The 22,308-nt window shown below is 40.0% G+C and overlaps 1 protein-coding gene across 2 annotated transcripts in view; it reads right to left on the bottom strand.

The window, feature by feature from the left end:
* Positions 1–18,108: 18,108 nt before the first annotated feature.
* The window catches only part of heca.L (hdc homolog, cell cycle regulator L homeolog), a 59,100-nt gene continuing 54,900 nt past the window's right edge, over positions 18,109–22,308 (bottom strand). The window contains exon 5 of one of the 2 annotated variants that reach the window (XM_041562162.1): positions 18,109–18,680. In XM_041562162.1, the coding sequence (XP_041418096.1) occupies positions 18,516–18,680 (165 nt within the window). In that variant the 3' untranslated portion in view covers positions 18,109–18,515. The remainder of the gene's footprint in view (positions 18,681–22,308) is intronic. The other variant, XM_041562163.1, reaches the window with a different exon arrangement.

Below are 22,308 nucleotides of genomic sequence, written 5' to 3'. Positions count from 1 at the left end.
ACAGCAGCAACTCCAATAAACCTAATTCCAGAAGTGCCGTCTGTTTGTCGAGTTTTGTCCTATTTATACAGTCTGTTCAGGTGCAACTAATCAAACCCCACCCCCTCAAACGGAGGGAAAACTAGCTGCAATGTAAAGCAGGTTGTGACAAACTTGCTGTAAGCACACTAGCACACCAAACTTTGCTGTTTAGCACCCAAGACAGAAAAACCCTTTAAAAAATAAAACCACAGTAGTTAAATATAAACCTTAATATAAAATAGCAGTTAATAAATACTTATCCTTTTCAGTTGATTTGTTTGCATTAAGTTGCTTTATTCCAGTCAGCAGCCTGATTCAAACAGACTCACTGGAGTCCCAGGGGTTCTATTAATACAGTCTGTTTAGGTGCAACTAATCAAACCCCACCCCCTCAAACGGAGGGAAAACTAACTGCAAAGTAAAGCAGGTTGTGACAAACTTGCTGTAAGCACACTAGCACACCAAACTTTGCTGTTTAGCACCCAAGACAGAAAAAAACCTTTAAAAAATAAAACCACAGTAGTTAAATATAAACCTTAATATAAAATAGCAGTTAATAAATACTTATCCTTTTCAGTTGATTTGTTTGCTTTAAGTTGCTTTATTCCAGTCAGCAGCCTGATTCAAACAGCAGTGATTGAAGTCTATCAGAGCACAAGAAACATGACTGGAGGCAGCTGGGAAAATGCAGCTGGGAAACAAACAAAAAAACATGTTTTCCCATGACAGTATCCCTTTAATTTTCTCTTTCCCTAATATAGGTGTATTGTTCACTTTCTCATATGCGTTTCTGATAAGATGTCTGGGGTATCCTCTGTCCTGCAGTCTATCACCTAACAATTTGGATTGATTGTCATATGTAGCATCCTGACTGCAGTTTCTGCGAAACCTCACAAACTGGCTGTAAGGAATGCTATTTAGCGTATGTTTAGGGTGGCAGCTATTGTATTTAAGAATTGTATTGCCTGTCGTGGGTTTCCTAAAAATTTCCGTGTCAATAGTCCTCGTGTGAGGGTTTCCTTTCAAAGTCAAATCTAAAAAGTTGATTTCTTCTTTATGATGCTCATGTTGTTCTGTCCTCACTACGTGTTACCCTGTGGTAGTGTGTAGCTTGACATGCAGCTAAACTCCTTCCTTCATTAACCCACTGACACAGGTTATTGAGCTTCAGTTTATTAACAAAGGGCAAGGTGTAAAACTAGGGAAAGATAGAAAATGACAGTGCTCAGTAAAGCAGTACAATATAGCATAATATATATATATATATATATATATATATATATATATATATATATATATATATATATATATATATATATATATATATATATACACACATTAAACACTGTGGAGCATATACACTAAGGGGGTGAGTGGCATCTACATATAATATAGACAAGGCCTAGATACCTAAAGGGGAACATTAGTTTTGTGAACTGTTTTGCGAGTGTTAGGTGCTGAAGGGGTGGAAATCAAAACTGGGGTAATTTCTCATCTTGGCTTGTTTGTATATAAAGTCCATGAATATAGTGAACTTTAACCTATGTGCCATCCACTGCTCTTATAAGTTGTAGGGCAACTTTTGCACTATGGGGTTAACACCTCTGGCTGTGTCAAGGAATGCAAGCCCCGGTAAGTCCCCTTCGGCTTTGGCTACCTGTAGTTCCATTAGCAAGTCACTTAGTTCCCTAAGTTTTTGGTAACATTTATTAGATATTTTAGGGAAGTCATCAATTCTCTTTAAGAGTGCATTTTCTACTACATCTGCTGAGCCGTAGCACTCGTTAAGTCTGTGCCTGATCATTCTGAGACCAGTCTCTGGGTGATTTATGTTGATTACCCTGATCCTTTTGGCATGCTCGGCAGACTCAGTTCCAAAAACACTATCAGAGACTTAAACCTTTCACACAGTGAGGAAATAGACCTCCTTATCAAAATTGTAGAGGAAGCTGGTGCAGGGTTACCCTTAGGCCTGGGTACTTGGCTGGTGTGGGTGCTGTAAGCGACATCACTTTGATCAGCAGAGACTCTTTGGTGCACTTGTTACTTGCTGCTGATGTACTGTCCCGAACTGCATTCTTGCTCGGGCTCACCAGTAACATGTTCACCTGTTCCTTGTGCTGAAAGAGAATCTGTATAGTGTTTGGAGTGTTGGTAGACATATTCAGAGGTGCATTGTAGTTGGTCTTGGGTACCAACCTCCAGATTAGGCACCCTGCTGTGTCTTTCCCTATCAGGGTGTATGATTGTCTCTATAGCTTCTGCTTCAGCTATGGCCGCTGCAGCTTCCCTCTCTATGGCTAGGTTTTGTAGAGATGCTTGATGCTTCTAAGCGTGAGGTTATCTGAATCACTGTACTAGGAAGTTGTATATGCATGCAGTGAGTTGTAGTTCATCTGCCTGCTTGATAGCCGTTGTTTTACTGCACATGCAGTAAACCGCAGCTCCAGCTGCTGGATAGCCGTTGTTTTACTGAGATGCAGTAAAGCTATAGATCCACCTGTTGGATAGCCGTTTTTTTACTGTTCCGTCCTCACTACGTGTTACCCTGGGATAGTGTGTAGCTTGACATGCAGCTAAACTCCTTCCTTCATTAACCCACTGACACAGCTCAGTACAGTATAGCATAATATATATATACATTAAACACTGTGGAGCATATAAACTAAGGGGGCGAGAGGCATCTACATATAATAAAGACAGGGCCTAGATACCTAAGGGGGTACATACAGTATAACTGGCCATGAGGTAGCTGCATATAAACGGATATAAACTTGCATCATGGTACAAAACAGGCAAATAAATATCTGCCTTTATAAATAGGCTTGGACTATAAACAATACCTACCAATGATGCTACCATGAGACTGGATGGGGTAGGATTGCTGCGGATAGTGGCAAGCTATCTGTGTACACTATGAAGATGGCAGCTACGGTGATCATTTCCTGGTATCACACAGGATCACATGGTGGTGGTGAAGGAAATTTCTATAATAAAGGCATAACCATACAAATTGGCATAACCATACAAATGAATGACAAGCTGATGCAATACAAACTATAAAACAATGCTGGGGGCATAACACGTGATAATTGAAGATTGTAGTGATTTATTAACACACAATTTTTTTCACTGCGACAGGGGTTACGACCTCCAGAGATGTGGCACTGCCATGGGGGCGTCATTTGCCCCTTCCTATGCCAACATGTATATGGGTCGGTGGGAGCAGTGTCGCATCTATGGAAGTGCTAACCCCTTTCGTAAACACATAGTCTGGTATGGCAGATACATCGATGATCTGCTGTTCATATGGAATGGCACCTTGAATTCTATTGATGAATTCTACAAATATTTAAATAATCACTACAATCTTATACAATACAATATATATATACACACACACACGGGCAGCCAAGTTTGGGAGTTTTACTTTGAAAGCAGCAAGTAAGTTGCAGGTAAAACTAGTCCCTTTTGTAAAATGTATAATGAAGCAATAGAATTCTTAATGAATCAGATGTAAATTGAGCATAGGACTGGCCAGATATGGGATGACTTTGACGTAGTTGGCCAGCTTAAATATATTGTCATATATGCCAAACAATCCCTGTTTCGTTTAAAGGGTAAGGCATTTTTCAGTAGCAGTATGCACAAAATCTCTCTGTCTTAAATATATTGATAATGGGTTGAGTGCAGAGGACTGTTGTATGTGTCTATATGTATTTTGTGGTCACAGCCTCATTGCACCCCTGCCTAATGGTTTTTAAAAATGAGTGGTGAGCACAACTTTCCCAAGGACAAACAGTGCTAAACAAACAAGTGGCAGTTTAAATTCAAAAAAAGGCGCCAAAATTGTTGCATGGCAACCAGATAGCTCCACCCCCACCCTGAGTGATCAACCCACCAAGTATCCCAGTCTGTGTGAACCAGAAAACACTGTGTGAAATATTTGTGTCCCATCTGTCAAGGTGAAAAGTGCACACTGGTCTTAACACCGGGTCAATAAGTACATGACTACAATCTTAGGCCCACTCAAGCAATGTACCGCAAACTAAACCAACGTGGTAGTGGATTGCTGGGGTGATATATTCAACGCTCAAATCAGCACAAGCGAGTTTCCCAAAGGCTTGGTAGAGGTGGGTGGGCTATCCAATAGAATAAGCCATGGTTAGAAGCAAAATACTCCATTCAGTTTTGCTCTGTGTATATTGGTCACTGAGCCTAATCTGGTAATTGTCTTGGTCCCCATATGGCTACCCGTTCACCACTATTAAGAGTCGGTGGTTAGTCCCTGTATCAGGTACTCACATGAATGAGGACCATACTGAACCGGAACCACCTGTGTCAACACTGCCAAAAATGGTGTGTGAGTCCTCTCAGTTGCACATCCTAGGGTATGGGGATGTAGGGTCAAGTGCATTTGCTCTAACGTTCCCCACGTACCAGTGCGCATATGGTCCCTCCTAGTCCAAACCTTTGTACTGGAGACCACTTACGTGTGTCCGAGACCAATGTTGTGCCTTGTGAGGGTGCAGTGTCTAATCTGAAACAATAGATAAAACAATAAATCAATTGTACGTGGGCCGTAGGCAAGCCATGGAACATCTACAGTCTATAGGCCAAAGGCTAGTCAGCTGAAATTAAGCTTAACATTCCAGAGGTAGGGACTCATTCAAGCCCCTAGGGGACAAAGTGTCCAATCTATAGATCCATCTGCTTCTCTTCATAGGAGGGCAAGATCACGGTCCCCGCCCCTAGGTAGGGGTGGCTGGTGATCAATGGCCATGCATTTGAAAGTGGGCAACCCATGGCCCTTGTTGAGAAAATGTCTGGCCACCAGCTGTAGATGATTGGGGTGCGTGGGTGTTCTGTTGTCATATAGTTTAGTGTATCATCGTTAATTCACCCGGCCCTATGTCCCATTGTGAGAAAACTGTATAATTCTATTTTATATCTAGATGTGGGGTCCCCCATCAGTAGCTGGTAAGTCGAGGAATCAGACAACTGTGTCAATATTTCGTTGCGATAGTATGTGTAGTCTAGTAAGACGGCAGGTCGAATGACTAAATCTTTATCGCCCTTAAGGGTACCAATGGTTTCCCTTTCTATCCGTGAAAGGTTAGGGAATAAACGGCATTGTTGTGTACTGGCTATAGCCTCCTTGTTTAGTACTTTACTAAAGGTGTGAATGGCCGCAGGAGTGTTGGGGGGGTCAAAGGTACTTTTACCTCAAAAGGGTGGCATGATTATATTGGGGGTATCCTGGAAGTGTTCTTTCAATTTCAGTTTTCTCTGGAACTTATTTATATCAACTAGTAAATCAAAAGAATCGAGTTTGTTTTGTGGAATAAATGACAGACCTTTGTTTAGTAATGCAATCCCCCCCTCCTGGTGTGTCTTCGTCTTCTTTTCTCCTTCCTTGGTCCTTCTTGGAGCGGGTGGCAACCCCTAAAAAATAATCTGTGCCTTTAGGATCTACTCCTGAGTCAGAATCAGTAGACTGGTCAGAACTGTCTATGGTTTGCAGGGATTTGGGGAGATGCTTCCTCCGTACAAAGGGGCCCCTTCTGAAGGTATTATTGCGACCCATTAACCAACCATAGACCCGTTTATTCTTGTAGTCATCAGATACTTTTCTGAGTTTATTTTGCTTAAAGCTGGTTAAGCCCTGTTTGTGTTTGTCTAAGAGTGTTTTGATTTTGCCTAGCCAGTCAGATGTTGTATAGTTTTTAAGACAGTCAAGGTATTGTTCCTCTGTGTTCTTAATGTCCTGTTTTATTTTGGCTAGTTCCTTCCCCACCTGTTCCACTACCAACAAAATAAGATCAAAGGAGCAACTGTTCAGTATGCCGCACCATTTGCTGCAAAATTCGGGATTGCTCCTGCCCAGGGTAGGAATGTTAGTGATTCTGAATCCCTGTGGAATCAATTTCTGCCTATTATAATTTGACAGATACACCCCGTGTAGTTGTAGGTCAATCTCCCTTTTCTTTAGATTCAATAGATTGTGGTAGATATCTAGGGCAGAATTTGTCACTGTTATGTCTGTGGGTGATTCTGGAAAAAGGATGCGATCCGCGTCCTGTGTGGAGAAAGTTAACTCCCTACTGGTGTCCACATCAAACATAAGTTGGGAAGCCTGGTCATCCATCACTAGTAGCCTGCCAAATACAGGACTAGTGAGGCTGAAAAATGGGGTTGAGAATGGACAAGGAGGTGGCAGGGGAGTTGCAGGGGCTGGTGGTTATTATATGTTGAATAGCTGGGCTGAAGGGTGATGAGTCAAGAGATGCAAGGGTTTGCTATGTGAGGTGTCTATTATATAATGCATGAGTGCTCAGTTCACACTGGTATTGAGAATTCAGAGTACCTGTTATAATGGTTGCATCCAATCTGTGCCCCCAAGGAACCGTGGAGGGTTCTCAGCTGTCTGTTAGCTGCGCTGGAATGCCTCCCTCAGGTAAGCACCTGTCACAGCAATCAGTGAGGCAGGAGCAGTGCAGCTTTGTAGAGCAGTCAAAATCTTAGTTTGAGGAGATCCCATTCAGCGCATTCACGAGTCCCGTGTCAGTTGCAGTTAAAACCTTTTGGTGTGTCGGGGGAGGTGGAGCCTTGTTTCCGTATTGTAGCCGGTTCCCGTCCAAAGACGGTTCTCGTCCCAGTTGATGCTCACTCGGTCCGTCGCGTGTACTATGGCTGACTGCTTAATCAGCAGAGATGCTTGTGCTTCTGTAGCGATGTGCCAAAATGTGCACATGCAAATATATATATATATTTTATATCTATATATTTATATATATATATATATATTTATATATATATATATATATATATATATATATTATATATATATATATATATATATTATATATATATATATATATATATATATATATATATATATATATATATATATACATACAAGATATATATATGGCTGCAACTGGAGCCAAAAAGTAGTTGCTAGGGATCCCTAGCAACCTACATAAACACTTTAATGATCGTCCCGTGTAATAGAGGAAAAGTGTTACAAAGAAATGTTTTCTGAGAGGGAGACAACATACTGTACACGCGACCCGTGTCTAAAACCAGCAGAGGTGGACCAGAACTCATACCGGAACCAGACACCAGAGAGTGTTCCATCCTCAGGAAGTCTGTACACATCAGGAGATCCCTCAAGCTATGCCCTTTCTTATAGCCCATCATTGGTTTTGGGACTTGATGTAAAGACAGGGATTCGTCCATATATAACATTGGCCAGTGTTCCTTGATGCTGGTTGACAATCTAGGGGAGGCAGCTGAGTACGTGGTAGTGAAGATCAGTGGAGTGACTGCTTTGTTGTTAACCTGTTTTGTCACCAGAAGTGACAATTGCGTATGATGTAGTGCTCGTTCGACTTGTACATTGAGTATCCCCATTCCAGGAATCGATTATACATTTCGCTTATCTGTTCCAAAGCAGTATCAATTGAGCTATTTCGTATAACCCGAAGGAATTGTGAGTACGGAATACCCCTGATAGTGGCAGGAGCATGGTTGCTTCTGGCATGTAGGACAGAGTTCCTGTCCGTTGGTTTTCTTAACAGTCTCGTGCCTAAGTGTGAGTCAGAAAGATAGATGTTGAGGTCCAAATAGTCAATATCATTAGCATCATATTTCAAGGTAAGTTTGATAGGGGTATCAAGGTCATTCAGTTGTTGATGGAATGATAACAGCGCATCCCTGGAGGATGTCCATATCAACAAAATAACATCTATATAGCGAAAATAAGTGAGAATTTCTGTCCAAAGTTTCGGCAAAATGTAGGCAGTTTCAAATTCACACATAAAGAGGTTAGCATAGGAAGGCACGAGCGCACTTCCCATAGCTGTCCCAGAGACTTGGAGGTAATAAGATTTTTCAAATCTAAAAAAGTTCCTGGTTAATGTCAGTTCTAATAGATGCAAAAGAAATTCAGTGGGCACGGTTCCAGTATGTGAGGTCAATAGGGCTTTCCTGCAAGCTGCAATTCCCTGTTGGTGCGGAATAACTGTATATAAACTGGTTACATCCATCGTGACCTGTATGTGGAGGGATGTTTTGTTAATGCTTGACGGGAGTCCTGTGTGAATGATGGCATGAGTTGTACAAGTGGTTGTAGGAAATGATCAATAAAGGTGGAGACAGTTTGGTATAGGGATCCACTGCAGAGATGATGGGTCTGCCAGGTGGGGAGGATAGAGATTTGTGGACCTTAGGTAATTATACATAATAGGGGTCCGGGGGTATTCTGTAATTAGGTAGCTATAGCTGTTCTGATCAATCCACCCCGCATTTTTTGCTAATTGCAACTCCTCATCTAGTTCCTGTTTGAACCTAGAGGTGGGATCTCTCGGAAGTAGCCTGTACGTCCCTGTGTCTGCTAATTAGTTCAGTATCTCATTTTTATAGTACATATAGTCAAGTAGGACTATAGCCCCACCTTTGTCCGCTGGTAATATTACTAGGTCATTGTCAGATTTTAATGTCTTAATGGCTTGTCTCTCCAGTGGGGATACATTGTTGAACATCTTTCCATCGTTATGCTTATAATTCATATCCCTGCTAACTATTTTGCCAAAAGTCCTGATGGGTGCAGGTGTGTTGGGTGGCTCTTGTTCTTAAATATGGGTCTAGTTTGTTCAGGGGTCCCCTTAAAATGCTCCTTTAGCTTAAGTTTCCGTTGGAATCTATGGATATCAATCAATATATCCAGGTTGTTAGGAGTGTTGCAAGGTACAAAACACAAACCCTTAGAGATTAAAGACATTTCTCCTGGAGTCAAGATGTGTTTACTGAGGTTAAATGGTTAAATATTATGTTCTCCTGTTCCTGGGGGGGTTTTCCTTTTGTAGCCGTGCCCCCCCCCCCATCTGGTGTGGCCCCTATTCCTCTTTCCTTGTCTTTGTCTATTGTGGATTGTGTCTTTACCCCTAAAAAAGGTTTGGAGGTGTTGGTCTCAGGGGTTGTGTCAGAGTCTGTCGATTGGTCGGAACTATCCACTGTTAATAGTGTTCTAGGGAGGCGTCTTCTTCTAAAAGAGGATCTATGGTTATCAGACTTAAGACCCATTGACCCATGATGTGTGGGAGATATGATGCTGTAGAGTGGAAGCTTTGAGGTCATTTTTCAAAAAATTCACCAATTTCTATATAACATTATAAATTTAGGAAACAATTGCAACTTGGTAGTTTGGAGTACAAAGATATATTTACCCATTTTTGATTCACCAGAATCTGTTCCTTCTAATAAAGGGTAGTTTTCTAGTGTAAACCTACTGTTAGTGGAATGTTTGGCCTTGAAATCAGAAGTATGCCATTTGGGGAGCGGTGCTTTGGAAATGTGGTAGTGTACTACTTGTAGATTTTGAGCTACACAAGTGAGAAATCTCCAAAAAACTATATATATTTGGTATTGCCGCGTTCAGGAGACATAGACCTTTCCAAATCGGCTGTGTTCTCGTACATAAAATACTCGTACACACAAAAGTGTGTACATGACAAAATTGACTCATGTGGTTACTGGATTAGTATTGGTACAACTTGACCAAACACAAGGATACCCCAATTGCACAGATCAAGAGAACTTCCCATGGCATACTGGCCCAGTCATTTGGCAAAGGTGCAGCCCCCCTGGGTCAACTGATTGGCCCACACATGCACAGAATCAGATAAGATGCAGATAAGATTATACAGTTCAGTCAGAAACTGAATAAAATTGTATAAAAAAAATCTGTAGGTATGGCCAACTTTAGTAACTCAAGTCTTTTCACATTTCACTCCAAACATTGAGGGGCCTATATTTTCCTGTGCTTGATAAAAATCAGGTAACACTTAGGGGCAGATTTATCAAGGATCGAATTTCAAAGTGATAAATACTTCGAAATTCGACCATCAAATTGAAATTCTTTGACTTTGAAAATTGAAGTCAAAGTATTTTTCACCGAATTTGGCCATTGAACGATCGAAGTAAAATCTTTCGATCGAACGATTAAAATGGTTTGAATCTAACGATTGTAGCATACGATCGAACGATTTTACTTCGATGTGTGACTTAGAAAAATGCGGTAGAAGGTCCCCATAGGCTAACATAGGACTTCGGCAGGTTTAATTTGGCGAGGTATTGAAGTCGAAGTTTTTTTAAAGAGACAGTACTTCCATTATCGAATATTCGAACTATTTTACTTTGAATCGAATTCAGTTTAACTTGCATTAAGATAGGAACTATACTGCATTCCTAATTAAATAAGCATTAATTTAAGTGCTGCCTACATAGTAACACATAGTAAGTTAGGTTGAAAAAAGACATCCATCAAGTTCTACATTTTAACCTGCCTAATTGCTAGCTGATCCAGAGGAAGGCAAAAAAAAACCCATGTGAAACCTCTCCAATTTGCCTCAGAGGGGGAAAAAATACCTTTCCTGACTTCAAAATGGCAACTGGACTAGTCCCTGGATCAAATTGTACAATAAGATATCTTCCATAAGCCTGTATTCCCTCACTTGCTAAAAAGCCATCCAACCCGATTTTAAAGCTATCTAATGTATCAGCCTGTACGACTGATTCAAGGAGAGAATTCCACATCTTCACAGCTCTCACTGTAAAAAAAAACAAAAAAAACCCTTCTGAATATTTAGGCGGAACCTCTTTTCTTCTAATCAGAATGGGTGACCTTGTGTCAGCTAGAAAGACCTACTGGTAAATAAAGCATTAGAGAGATTATTATATGATCCTGATACTGTATGGCATATTCTAGATGGGGCCTTACCAGTGTTCTATAAAGTAGAAGAATGTCCCCCACCTGCCGTGAATCTATGCCCCTTTTAATACAGCTCAAGACCTTATTTGCCCTTGATGCTGCTGACTAGCTTTGCTTGCTACAGCCAAGTTTATCAAAGACTCCAAAAAAGGTCCTTTTCCGTAATGCATTTGCCTTGTGCAGTCCCATTAAGGGTATAAGTGGCTTGGATATTTTTTACATCCCAGGTGCATGACTTTACATTTATCAACATTGAATCTCATTTGCCACTTAGCTGCCCATATTGCCAGTTTGTCAAGATCCTGTTGCAAGGATGCCGCATCCTGGATGGAATTAATTGGGCTGAATACTTTTGTGTCATCTGCAAACACTGATACATTACTTACAATACCCTCCCCTAAGTCATTCATGAACAAGTTAAATGCAAGTGGACCCAATACCGAGCCCTGAGGGACCCCACTAAGAACCTTACTCCATGAAAAGAATATACCATTAACAACCACCCTCTGTACCCTATCCGGTAGTCAGTTTCCTATCCATGTGCAAATGACTTCATTAAGCCCAACAGACCTTAGTTTAGAAAGCAGTCGTTTGTGTAGCACGGCGTCAAACGCTTTGGCAAAATCCAAATAGATGACATCTACCGCCCCCTACTGTCCAGTGTCTTACTTACCTCATCAAATTTATCTGACATGACCTATCCTTCATAAAGCCATGTGGATTGCTGCTCATAATGCCATTCACTATAACAAAATTTTGAATGTGATCCCTTAGCAAGCCTTCGAATAATTTGCACACCACAGTCAAATTACTGGCCTATAATTGCCAAACTGAGATTGTAATCTCTTTAATTATTGGAATGACATATTTTCTCCAATCCATAGGTACCATACCAGATGAAAGCGAATCTGAGAAAATCAGAAATAGGGGCCGGTCTAAAACTGAACTAAACTCACTTCAAACCCGGGGGTTTATGCCATCAGGCCCTGGAGCCTGGTTTACATGAATTTTTTTTAAATCTTAATGAACCATATCCTAGTCAGCCACTGACTAGATTGAGCTAAACCATCAGTGCAGCTATGAAGTGAGCCTGGGAACTCAGACTCCTCTATTGTATACACTTTAGAAAAGAACTGATTTAGCACATTTGCCTTTTCTGTATCTGTTACAACCATACTGGTACCATTATTTAAAGGAGCAACACTCTCAACCCGCACTCTTCATTACCTTTCTTTGCCTTCCGGATTATTGTTTTACAACATTTATATTCATTAAATGCAACTTCTGTCCTCACAGACTTGTAGTTTTTAAATGCCTTTGTCTTCTTTCCTAATAACTTCTTTACTTCTATATTAAGCCACATAGGGTGATTCTTAGTGCTTCTAAATTTACTCCTTAAGGGAATAAATTGAGAACCTAAACTATGTAATATTTTAAATGACAACCAATTCTGTTCTGTATTTTTAGCTGAAAACATAATGCCCCAAGCAATGCTCTGAATGGCAGCCCTCATGGCACTAAAATTAGCTTTTCTGAAATTCATGGTTTTTGTTGCCCCAGTGTATATTTGTTTTTTGCACCAGACATTAAATGATATAACATTATGGACACTATTACCCAGGGGTTCAATGACTTGCATATTTGCTATTAGTTTTGGGTCATTTGAGATCACTAGATCCAGAAAAGCATTTTTCTCGTTGGCGGCTCAACAACCTGTGCAATAAAATTGTCATGCAACAAGTTTAGAAACTTGTTCCCATTAACTGATCTGGCAGTACTGTTGCTCCAGTCAGTATCTGGGTAATTAAAATCCCCCATTATCATTACTTTACCCAAACTAGCAGCCTTTTCTATTTGCATCAGGAGCTTAGCCTCCTCCTCCTTACTTACATTAGGGGGTCTATATAGCATACTTCTACAATTAATTTCCTGGACTCTTTACATTTGGTGAGGAACTCCACCCATAAGACTTCTGCCCCCTCATTTTCTAACATAACCTCCTCCTTTTTAAATCCTGCCTAACAAACAGACATACCCCTCCTCATTTTCTATTGCCTCTGTCCCTCTTTGTTTATTAAACTAAGGTTTATGACAAATTAGGAGGCAAATTTCATGTAATTATCTAAGGACGGTTCTCACTGATATTAATTTAAAATTGTTAAAATATGGTACAATGGTTAAATTATCCTCTAGAAAGCTACAATTAAAGTTTCCTGTCAGTAATTACAAGTATCCAGAGCTATTTCCAAATAATTTAAAGTGAAAATACAAATAATAGGGAAAGATTGGTGATCGAACACCTAGGGTGCATCCCAAAATGACTTTCGTTATAGAAATATGTATTTGGAAGTAAAATTGAGATTAAAATACAGACATTTTTAAAAATCAAGTACAAAAACTGTAGATAATACTGTAAACGTTTTGCAATTATACAGGTTTTTTTCTGGAAAAACTGTATATGTATGAGGGTATGAAAATTTTACCATGCAAATTTAGTTATGCACATATATACTTTGGAGTCAGGAAGGAATTTTTCCCCCTCTGAGGCAAATGGGAGAGGCTTCAAATGGGGTTTTTGTCTTACTCTGGATCAACTAGCAGTTAGGCAGGTTATATATGGACTTAAAAGGTTGAACTTGATGGATAGGTGTCTTTTTTCAACCAAACTTACTAGGTACAGCATGCTTCATGCATATTGTTAGGTTGCAAACAATACAAGCATATCCATTCAGTTCAACCTTTTATGTAAAAACTGCCAACTGCTAGTTTATCCAGAGGAAGGCAAAAAAAATCTGTCTAAAGCCTCTCTAATTTGCCTCAGAGTGGCGAAAAAAATGTGCTATTTTCATTAACCCTGTATTTCCTCACTTGTTTAAGAAGCCATCCAACCCCTTCTTAAAGCTATCTAATGTATCAGGCAGTACAACTGATGCAGGGAGAAAATTACACAACGTTACAGCTCTCACTGTAAAGAATAAAACCCTTTCTGAATATTTCACAGAACCTACCGTTTCCTGAAAGATTATTGTATGATCCCCTTCTATATTTACACATAATTTACATACCCCCTTTAAGCTCCTCTTTTCCACTGAGACATTCAATTTCCTTTTACGAGTTTAATTGCTGGTGTTCCATCTTAGCAACGGAGGCTGTGTACATGCCGCCTAGCTCAAATGTTAACCTGGCGCTAGGAGAGCTGTACGAGGCTATCAACAAGCTTCAAACAACACACCCGGACGGCTAGGGCCAACCTCTCTCGAACCATCCGCCAAGCAAAGCAGGAGTACACACTGGAGGTTCAAAATCATTTTGACAATTCAAAAGACTCACGCAACTTATGGCAAGGCATTCAGGCTATCACACAGTACAAGCCTGCGCGGAGCAGCAGCGAGGAAGATGCCACACTCCCAGAGGAACTGAAGTTCTACGCACGGTTTGACGCTCTAAACAAAGAGCCTGTGAGGAAAGCCACACTTCCTCTCACCGACCAAGTCATCTGTCTACCCACGGCCGACGTGAGGCGAACCTTAACCAAGGTCAATCCACAAAAGGCTGCCGGACCAGACAACATTCCTGGTCGTGTGCTCAGAGACTGTGCTGATCAGCTGGCTGACGTCTTCACTGACATTTCCAACACATCGCTAAACCAGATGATGATCATCCCCACATGCTTCAAGTCCACCACCATCATTCCAGTGCCAAAGAAATCTTCAGTAACCTGCCTGAATGACTACCGCCCTGTTGCACTAACCCCGGTCATCATGAAATGCTTTGAGAGATTTGTGATGGCACACATCAAGAGCACCCTCCCCCGCTCACTGGACCCCTACAATTTGCATATCGGCCAAACAGGTCAACTGAGGATGCCATATCTTCTGTACTCCACCTCTCACTAACTCATCTGGACAAGAAAGACAGTTATGTGAGAATGCTGTTTATAGACTTTAGCTCACCATTTAATACCATCATCCCTCAAAAGCTGAGTGGGAAACTAAGAGAGCTGGGATTGAGTACCTCTTTGTGCAATTGGATCTTGGACTTTCTGTCAGAGAGGCCTCAGTCTGTTCGTATCGGCAACAAGGTTTCCAGCACCATCAGATTGAGCACAGGAGCTCCTCAAGGATGTGTTCTCAGCCCGTTGTTGTACACATTGCTGACACATGACTGCAAAGCTAGACACAGTTCGAACCACATCATCAAGTTCACCGATGACACAACTGTGGTGGGGCTCATCAGCCACAACAACGAGTCGGCGTACAGAGAGGAGGTTCAGCAGCTGGCGGTCTGGTGCAGTGAGAACAACCTGTCACTGAATGTGGATAAAACGAAAGAGATGATCGTCGACTTCAGGAGAACTCTCCCTGCTCACACACCACTCAACATCAACGGCTCCACAGTAGAGACAGTAAAGAACACCAAATTCTCTGTCCACATCTCTGATGACCTCACCTGGACCACCAACACCGCCTCCATCACCAAAAAGGCTCAGCAGTGTCTTCACTTCCTAAGACGACTGAAACGGGCCAGCCTTCCACCTCCCACCCTCACAGTGTTCTACAGGGGCACCATAGAGAACGTCCTGACGAGCTGCATCTCCATCTGGTACAGTAGTGCCAGCTCTGCTGACCGGAAAAGCCTACAGCAGACTGTCAGAGCAGCTGGCAACATCATTGGAGTGGCTCTTCCATCACTGCAGGACATCTTCCACAAGCGCTGTGCAAGAAAGGCCTCCTGCATTGCACTGGACTCCACACACCTCTCACACGGACTGTTCACGCTGCTCCCATCCAGCAGATGCTTTCGCAGTATTAAAGCCCGAACAACCAGGCTGCGAGAAAGCTTTTTTCCGCAAGCGATCAGACTCCTCAACACACTGCCTGCCCTCCCACTACATTCCAGACACACCTGAACTGTGAACTTAACTTTGTGAACTGTTAATTTATTTGCACAATTCTAAAGGTTTACACATGTATATATCCAATTTCTGCCAATATATTGCACATTTCATGTTTACATATTTATTGTAAGTGCCTTTTTGTGATATGTACTAGCTGGAGCCATGTCTTCTCGTCTCACTGTATATTTGTATACTGCTGAGATGACAATAAAGTTTACTTTGACTTTGCACAGCATATGAATAAATATATTATGTTTTATTTTTTTTAAATGATCTTGATGTTTAGAATTTCCAGTGTTATTAAAATATTTGTGTCATTCTGTGACTTGGCTACTAAAGTGCTGTCTTGCATAAAAAGGGCATTAACTCAAGGAATAAAAACATAACATAACTATGCATCTTTATAGGTCCCTGGTAAGGCCTTGTCTGGAGTATGCAGTGCAGTATTACGCTCTGGTCCTTAAAAAGGATATACATTAGCTGGAGAGAGAGCCGGAGATGTGTAACTAAACTGGTTAAGGGGATGGAAGATTTAAACTAGGGGTAAGGGTAGATTGTCACGGTTGGGGTTGTTTTCTCTGGAGAAAAGATGCTTGCGAGGGGACATGATTACTCTTTATAAGTACATTAGATAGCATTATAGACCTCTAGCGGGAGATCTATTTTTGTGACTATTTTTAGGAAATCAATAACCAAGTAAGCTTTGCATCATCCAAAATGACATTCTATGAGCCATAAAAGAGAATCTGATGTGCATGCCCGTGCACAGATTACACAGAGCGAGAGGAGAGAGGGTGTATGTAAAGAAAGCAGGGACATCTATGAAGTGCATAAATGATTGAGAAATGATGAGAAGTGATTGCTTTGCCCTGTGCATAGAGGTGCAGAGGCAATATTTGATTCCCAGCTAAGAGTTAATAACAGGTATGGATGCATTCATTTAAAAAAAGAGATAGCATTTTATGTTTAATTTAAAAATGAATTTTGTTATACAGCTTATGACTGGATGACAGGTCCTCTTTAAAGGGGTTGTTCTCCTTTGAGTTAACGTTTAGTATGATATAGAGAGAGAGATTCTGAGAATTTGCAATTCGTTTCAAACTCAGGTCCAAAATACCCTAGCAACCATGCATTGATTTGAATATGAGACTGGAATATGAATAGGAGAGGGCCTGAACAGAAAGATGAGTAATTAAAAAGTAGCAATAACAATAAATAAAATATAGGAAATAAATAATGAAGACCAACTGGAAAGTTGCTTAGCACTAGTCATTCTATGACATACTAAAAGTTAACTTGAAGGTGAACCACCACTTTAACATAACGCTGAGAGGTTACACATTGTTCTGTTTTATGTGGGGAGAATGATGGCAACTTCAAAAGCAAATTGTGCAGTGATGCCTGGAGGTAACAGTTTTAAGATATACCACAAAGAACAAACAATTAAGTTATCTCAAATAATTGCTTGGAGGTAAAAAATTTATATCTGAGCAAGTTCAAGAAAGTGCTTGATGACAGGCGATATTTTTACTAATCAGGAAATGCTAAGAAGCCTCTGCAGGAATAATCGGGACTATTTACAAATGCAAGTGCAGTATGCAAATGCAGTTTCAACCACAATGCAGTATTTTTCCCAAAATTCTAGTACCTTTTCAGCCTCAAGGTGGTGATGCACCTTACCTGGCACATATGCTATGTTTGTTGACGCTAAGCACTGTAGGAACCCTGGAGCTACGGTCGCAGGGGCAGTAGCCCCAGGGTTATGCTGCTTCAATAGACAATATTGCGCTCATTTGCAAATAGGAGGGGAACAGATGCTTTGGTGCACTTGAGTGCAAGGAATGGCTTTAGACTAAAATCAATTTAATGAATGTTGCAGATTTGCAGATTTGCACAACTGCTGCAAACGTTGCGTTTTTGGACTAGACATATAAAATCTGATTTGATAGATGTCATCTGCTGCTATATGACTGGGATATTGTTATATTTTGTTGCTCAATTCTGTGTAGTGATAAAAGGAGATCTAGATAGATGGCAGTTCTGTACTGCCTCTTTTCTAAAATGACCTAGAATGGCATGTTCCTTCTATACCTCAGAGGACATATTTCAGCCACAGAAAAATTGCTCTAAACTGCAACCTCCCATTATCTTGAATAGGAAACACATGACAGTTCTGTACGGATGCTTTTTAGCAATCTGAAAGCACTAATAGTAACACATTTATTACCAAAGTTCACAGGTAGCAGCGATTGTCAATTTGGGATTCACATGTCATGGTTTATGTTCATGAATTAGCACTCAAAACTGCTCTTTCACATTCATTCTTTAGAAATAATATGTTTTGCTATTCAATAAAGCCGCACTTTCTCCTTTTTTCTTTTAAAGTTGGAAGAGAATTCTAATAAAAAAATGCAAGTTCGCTTTAAATATTTATTTTAAAAAAATCTTACTTTGATAGAAAGTGTTATTATTTATAAGTGCTTAGCCTTAATGGGAAAAGGTTTAATTTTTCCCTTTTATTTCATTTCACAAGAGTACATTGCTTAAATACTTTAACTGGACAAAAAAAACAAAGTACGGTAATACAATTTGCTGGCTTAGATTTGCATTATACATTCACCTGTCACATATCCATCTTACATTTCCCAGATAAAAGGAAAAAACAAATACGATTTACACATTTAACAGCACAGAATATATAGAAAAAAATGCTGCAGTTTTTTGAGTTAGAAAAGAAGTAGCTTTCCCCATATATTTCCTATAAAAGATAAGTAACAAAGTAGTAATACCTATAAAATGGCTATTACTAAAACAAATCTTTTGTCAATAGGCTTCTAAGACTTTAAATGAAGAGAAAGGCTTCACAAAATGGTAGTCTAGATTGCCGCAGTGAGGACACTGTTGAACATTACTGTACTCTGAAAAATACTGCATGCCGATGCGTACATCTATGACTGGCTTCCCACAGTGCTTACAGTTCAGTCGAGCCTAAATGGGAATGTAAAAAAAAAGTTACACTCTAGGAACAATTTAAAAGGAAATTAACTAAACAGCCTCAAAAAAGCTAAGAGAATAACTTGAAGATAATTGCTTCTACCCGTAGGTTGGGATAATACATTCGGAGCTAAAACTGCAGAAAAAAATGGTTGTCTTTTAAAATATTAAACTATTTTAAGTATATAAACCATAAAAAGAGGGGTGATCTGTTAAAAAATGTAATAGTTTACCAATAGGAAAAAAGATAAAAATATAGGAAGGACTGTGCTTTTTTCAGAAAAGTGATATTCTGAGACAATTTGCAATTGGTTTTCATTTTTTATTATTTAAGGTTTTTGAGTTAATTAGCTTTTTATTCAGTAGCTCTCCAGTTTGCTTTATAAACAATCTGGTAGCTAGGGTCCAAATTAACCTAGAAACCATGCATTGATTTGAAGAGACTGGAATAGGAGAGGCCTGAATAGAAAGATGAGCAATAAAAAGTAGCAATAATAAGTGTGTAAGAGAGTGAATTGTGTTGTGGGTGTCTTTCGAGTTAAAATGTTGTTTGTGAATTATGTGATGTTAATGAGAATTTGTATGTAACACTGTGTAAATGGTTATTTCAAAAAGCCACTAGGTGGCAGTAGAGTGTTATAGTTAGCAGCAGTTCTGTGTTCCAACCCCTAGAGGGAATTTCCCCAAACTGAGTATAAAAGGGCAGCCACACCCATAGTCAGAGGCTTTTTGATGGGAGGAGGCAAAGTGATGCAAGAGTGTCGCTGAGAAGAAGAACACCAGCCCGGAAACAGGTAGTTTACTAGATAGGAAGTTTCAGTAATAGCTGGCACTAGGTGTCAGAGATAGGGAGCAAGAAAGGATAGTCTTTTGCCCCGACAAGGAGCGTAGTCGGATTAGGATCCGGGGAATAATTCTCAAGATAGGGTAATAGTGGTGAGGTTGTTAGGCAAGAGAGGGTGGAAGTAGAAGACTTCAAGTCCAGGTGGCTGGTACCCGCCGGAGTGGTCAAGGGGCACTGGTCGAGTGCCGGATGATCGAAGCGGGGGACTGGTGGAATGGTGAAGGGGTGTAGTGGTACGCCGGATCACCGAGCCAGACCGATGAGGACCAGCAGGTTGTGAGTAGAAAAGTAACCCTATTCTAAACGCTGGGTAGTACTACTAAGTCGGAAAGCAATCGAAAGTTTAAAGTGGAAACGGCAATTGAAAAGTCTGTTGAAATTTGTATATGACTGCCAGTGATGTATCAGAAAAATAAACAAAGTTCATTTTTTAAGAATTGGTGTTTCCGACTTCTTATGTTTGGGGACTGTGTCAAGAAATTCCCCTTACAAGTGTGTAGCCTTACATAGCATTTGCTTTTAAATGGGGTCAGCGACGCCCATCTGAAAGCTGGAGAGTCAGAAGAAAAATGCAAATAATTTTAAAACTATCAAAAATAATGAAAACCAATGGAAAATTGGACATTCTATTACATACTAAACGTTTACTTTGGGTAAGGCCACACGATGAGATTTGGGGAGATTTTGTCGCCTGGCGACTAATCGCCTCGTCCTTTGAGCGACTATCTCCACGAACTGCCTCAGCGGTTTTCCCCATAGGCTACAATGTAGTCGCCTGCGCTAATGCACATGCGGCGATGCGTTTTCTATAGTCGCCCGAAGTTGCCTCACTATTGAAAACGCATCGCTGTGTGCATTAGCGCAGGCGACTTTACATTGGACTAGCCCTTAAAGGTGAACCACCCCTTTAATTTTGTGATTGAAAACTACAACTACTACAGGAATCAGTTGGTTTCATTTATCAATGAAATGGTTATCTGCACATGAGCAAATGTGATCATGTGCAGTTACCCATGGCAACCAATCAAATTGTTGTTCATTGTTCTATCTGCAACTGCCCGAAAAAAAAGCACTGACTGGTTGCTATAGGTTACTGCCACCCAGTATTGATAAATGAGCCCAGTGTGTTAAACAACATATTTGCAAATGTTAATCCACAGTTACATTATATTTCACAAACTAAAAAACACAGGAACATGTGCAAAAGCAGAATATCACATTTCATTTGCATGTTTTTTGAACATTTTGTGCTCTCAGAATTTAGGAGCAATTCTTGGGGGCAACTTTTAGTTTACCTAGGAAAACTTTTTTTTTTCATAACAGCCTTAGATTTAACTTAAACTAAGATTTTTTCCACTTTTGGAACAATAGTTATAACTCTAAATATAGAAAGAATTGCTATTGGTCAAGATATAGGTACAGTATATACTGTATTACATAAATACATAAAGGGAAAGTTGTGCTCACTACTAATTTTAACCATTAAGCGGGGGTGCCAAATACATATAGACAAATACAAGATGTCCTCTGCACTAAACCCATTATCAATATATTTAGGACATTGAGACATAAAAAATGCCTTACCCTTTAAAAAAGCAGGGATTGTTTGTCTATACATTTTCAACTACTTCAAAGTTATCCCTGGTATGGCCAGTCCTACACTCAACTTACATCTGATTCAGTAATAATTCTATTGCTTCATTAAACAGAACATTTTACACAGGGGCTAAGTTTTACCTGCAACTTACTTGCTGCTTTCAAGGTTAAAAATATATTGATAATGGGTTGAGTGAAGAGGACCTCTTGTATTTGTATATACCATAAATACATTTATTTTATGCAGGAAAAACAGATTTGGAAAGCCCCAAGTCTTTTGAATGTGCCAATACCAGATATGTATAGTTGTATGGGGATTTCTGACTTCTAGAGATCAAAAACTCCCAGCAGCACATTTTAGTAAGACCAATAAAAGAAATTGGCATACTTGTATGTATATTTTTATTGAGGGGTAATCACTGAAAAGCAGAACAATAAATTTGTATAACAAACAGGGGGTCATTGCAATAGTAAATATAAATAAGTGCAAAAATACAATACACAAAAATTTAAAGTACAGTTATAATACATATTAAGTGCTTAGTGTCAAGGAGACAAAAGGATGGAGGCCCCTGCCCCGTAGAGCGTACAGTCTACATGATACTTCAAAAGATTCCATAGACAAAAAATCTTGTAACAATAAATTTACCCTAGGAAACCATATATTTTGGAAAGGACACATCTCTAAACTTACAACTTTGTATCTCCCACATATCATTAGGTACCAATAAAATATCTTAAATATGAATGCCAGGGGTCCACCAAACAGTTTGATGCTCATTGTGCATAATATAATCACCAAAATAAAATACAAAAGGTATTGCATGGTGCAATTAAAGCTATTTTAGTGCAATCTGTTCAGTACGCAATATAGAAAAAAACAGTGAAAAATGTGTGTGTGTGTGTGTGTATGTACACCTGGGGAAAGCAGGCTGAAAATCATATGTTATGAAATGTTGAAGTAAACCGGTTACCAAACCGGTTACCCAAAAAAAGTTTAAGTCAGGACTTTTGCAGGCAATGCCGCTTCAAAAAAAGGAAAAGTCGCCAGTGTTTTTTGAACTTTAGTGCTTTTTCGGCACACAGGATATGATTTAAGTGACAGAAGGAAGATCTAGCTTCTTTTTAGCACTCCGCCTGGTCTGAGGTGGCGAAGAGCAAAAAGATGCCTGGCGAAAGAGT

This window comes from Xenopus laevis, chromosome 5L, assembly GCF_017654675.1.
Source record: "Xenopus laevis strain J_2021 chromosome 5L, Xenopus_laevis_v10.1, whole genome shotgun sequence".
NCBI lineage: Eukaryota > Metazoa > Chordata > Amphibia > Anura > Pipidae > Xenopus > Xenopus laevis.
The sequence above is the reverse complement of the archived record's forward strand: the minus strand, read 5'-3'. Positions and strand labels throughout refer to the sequence as shown.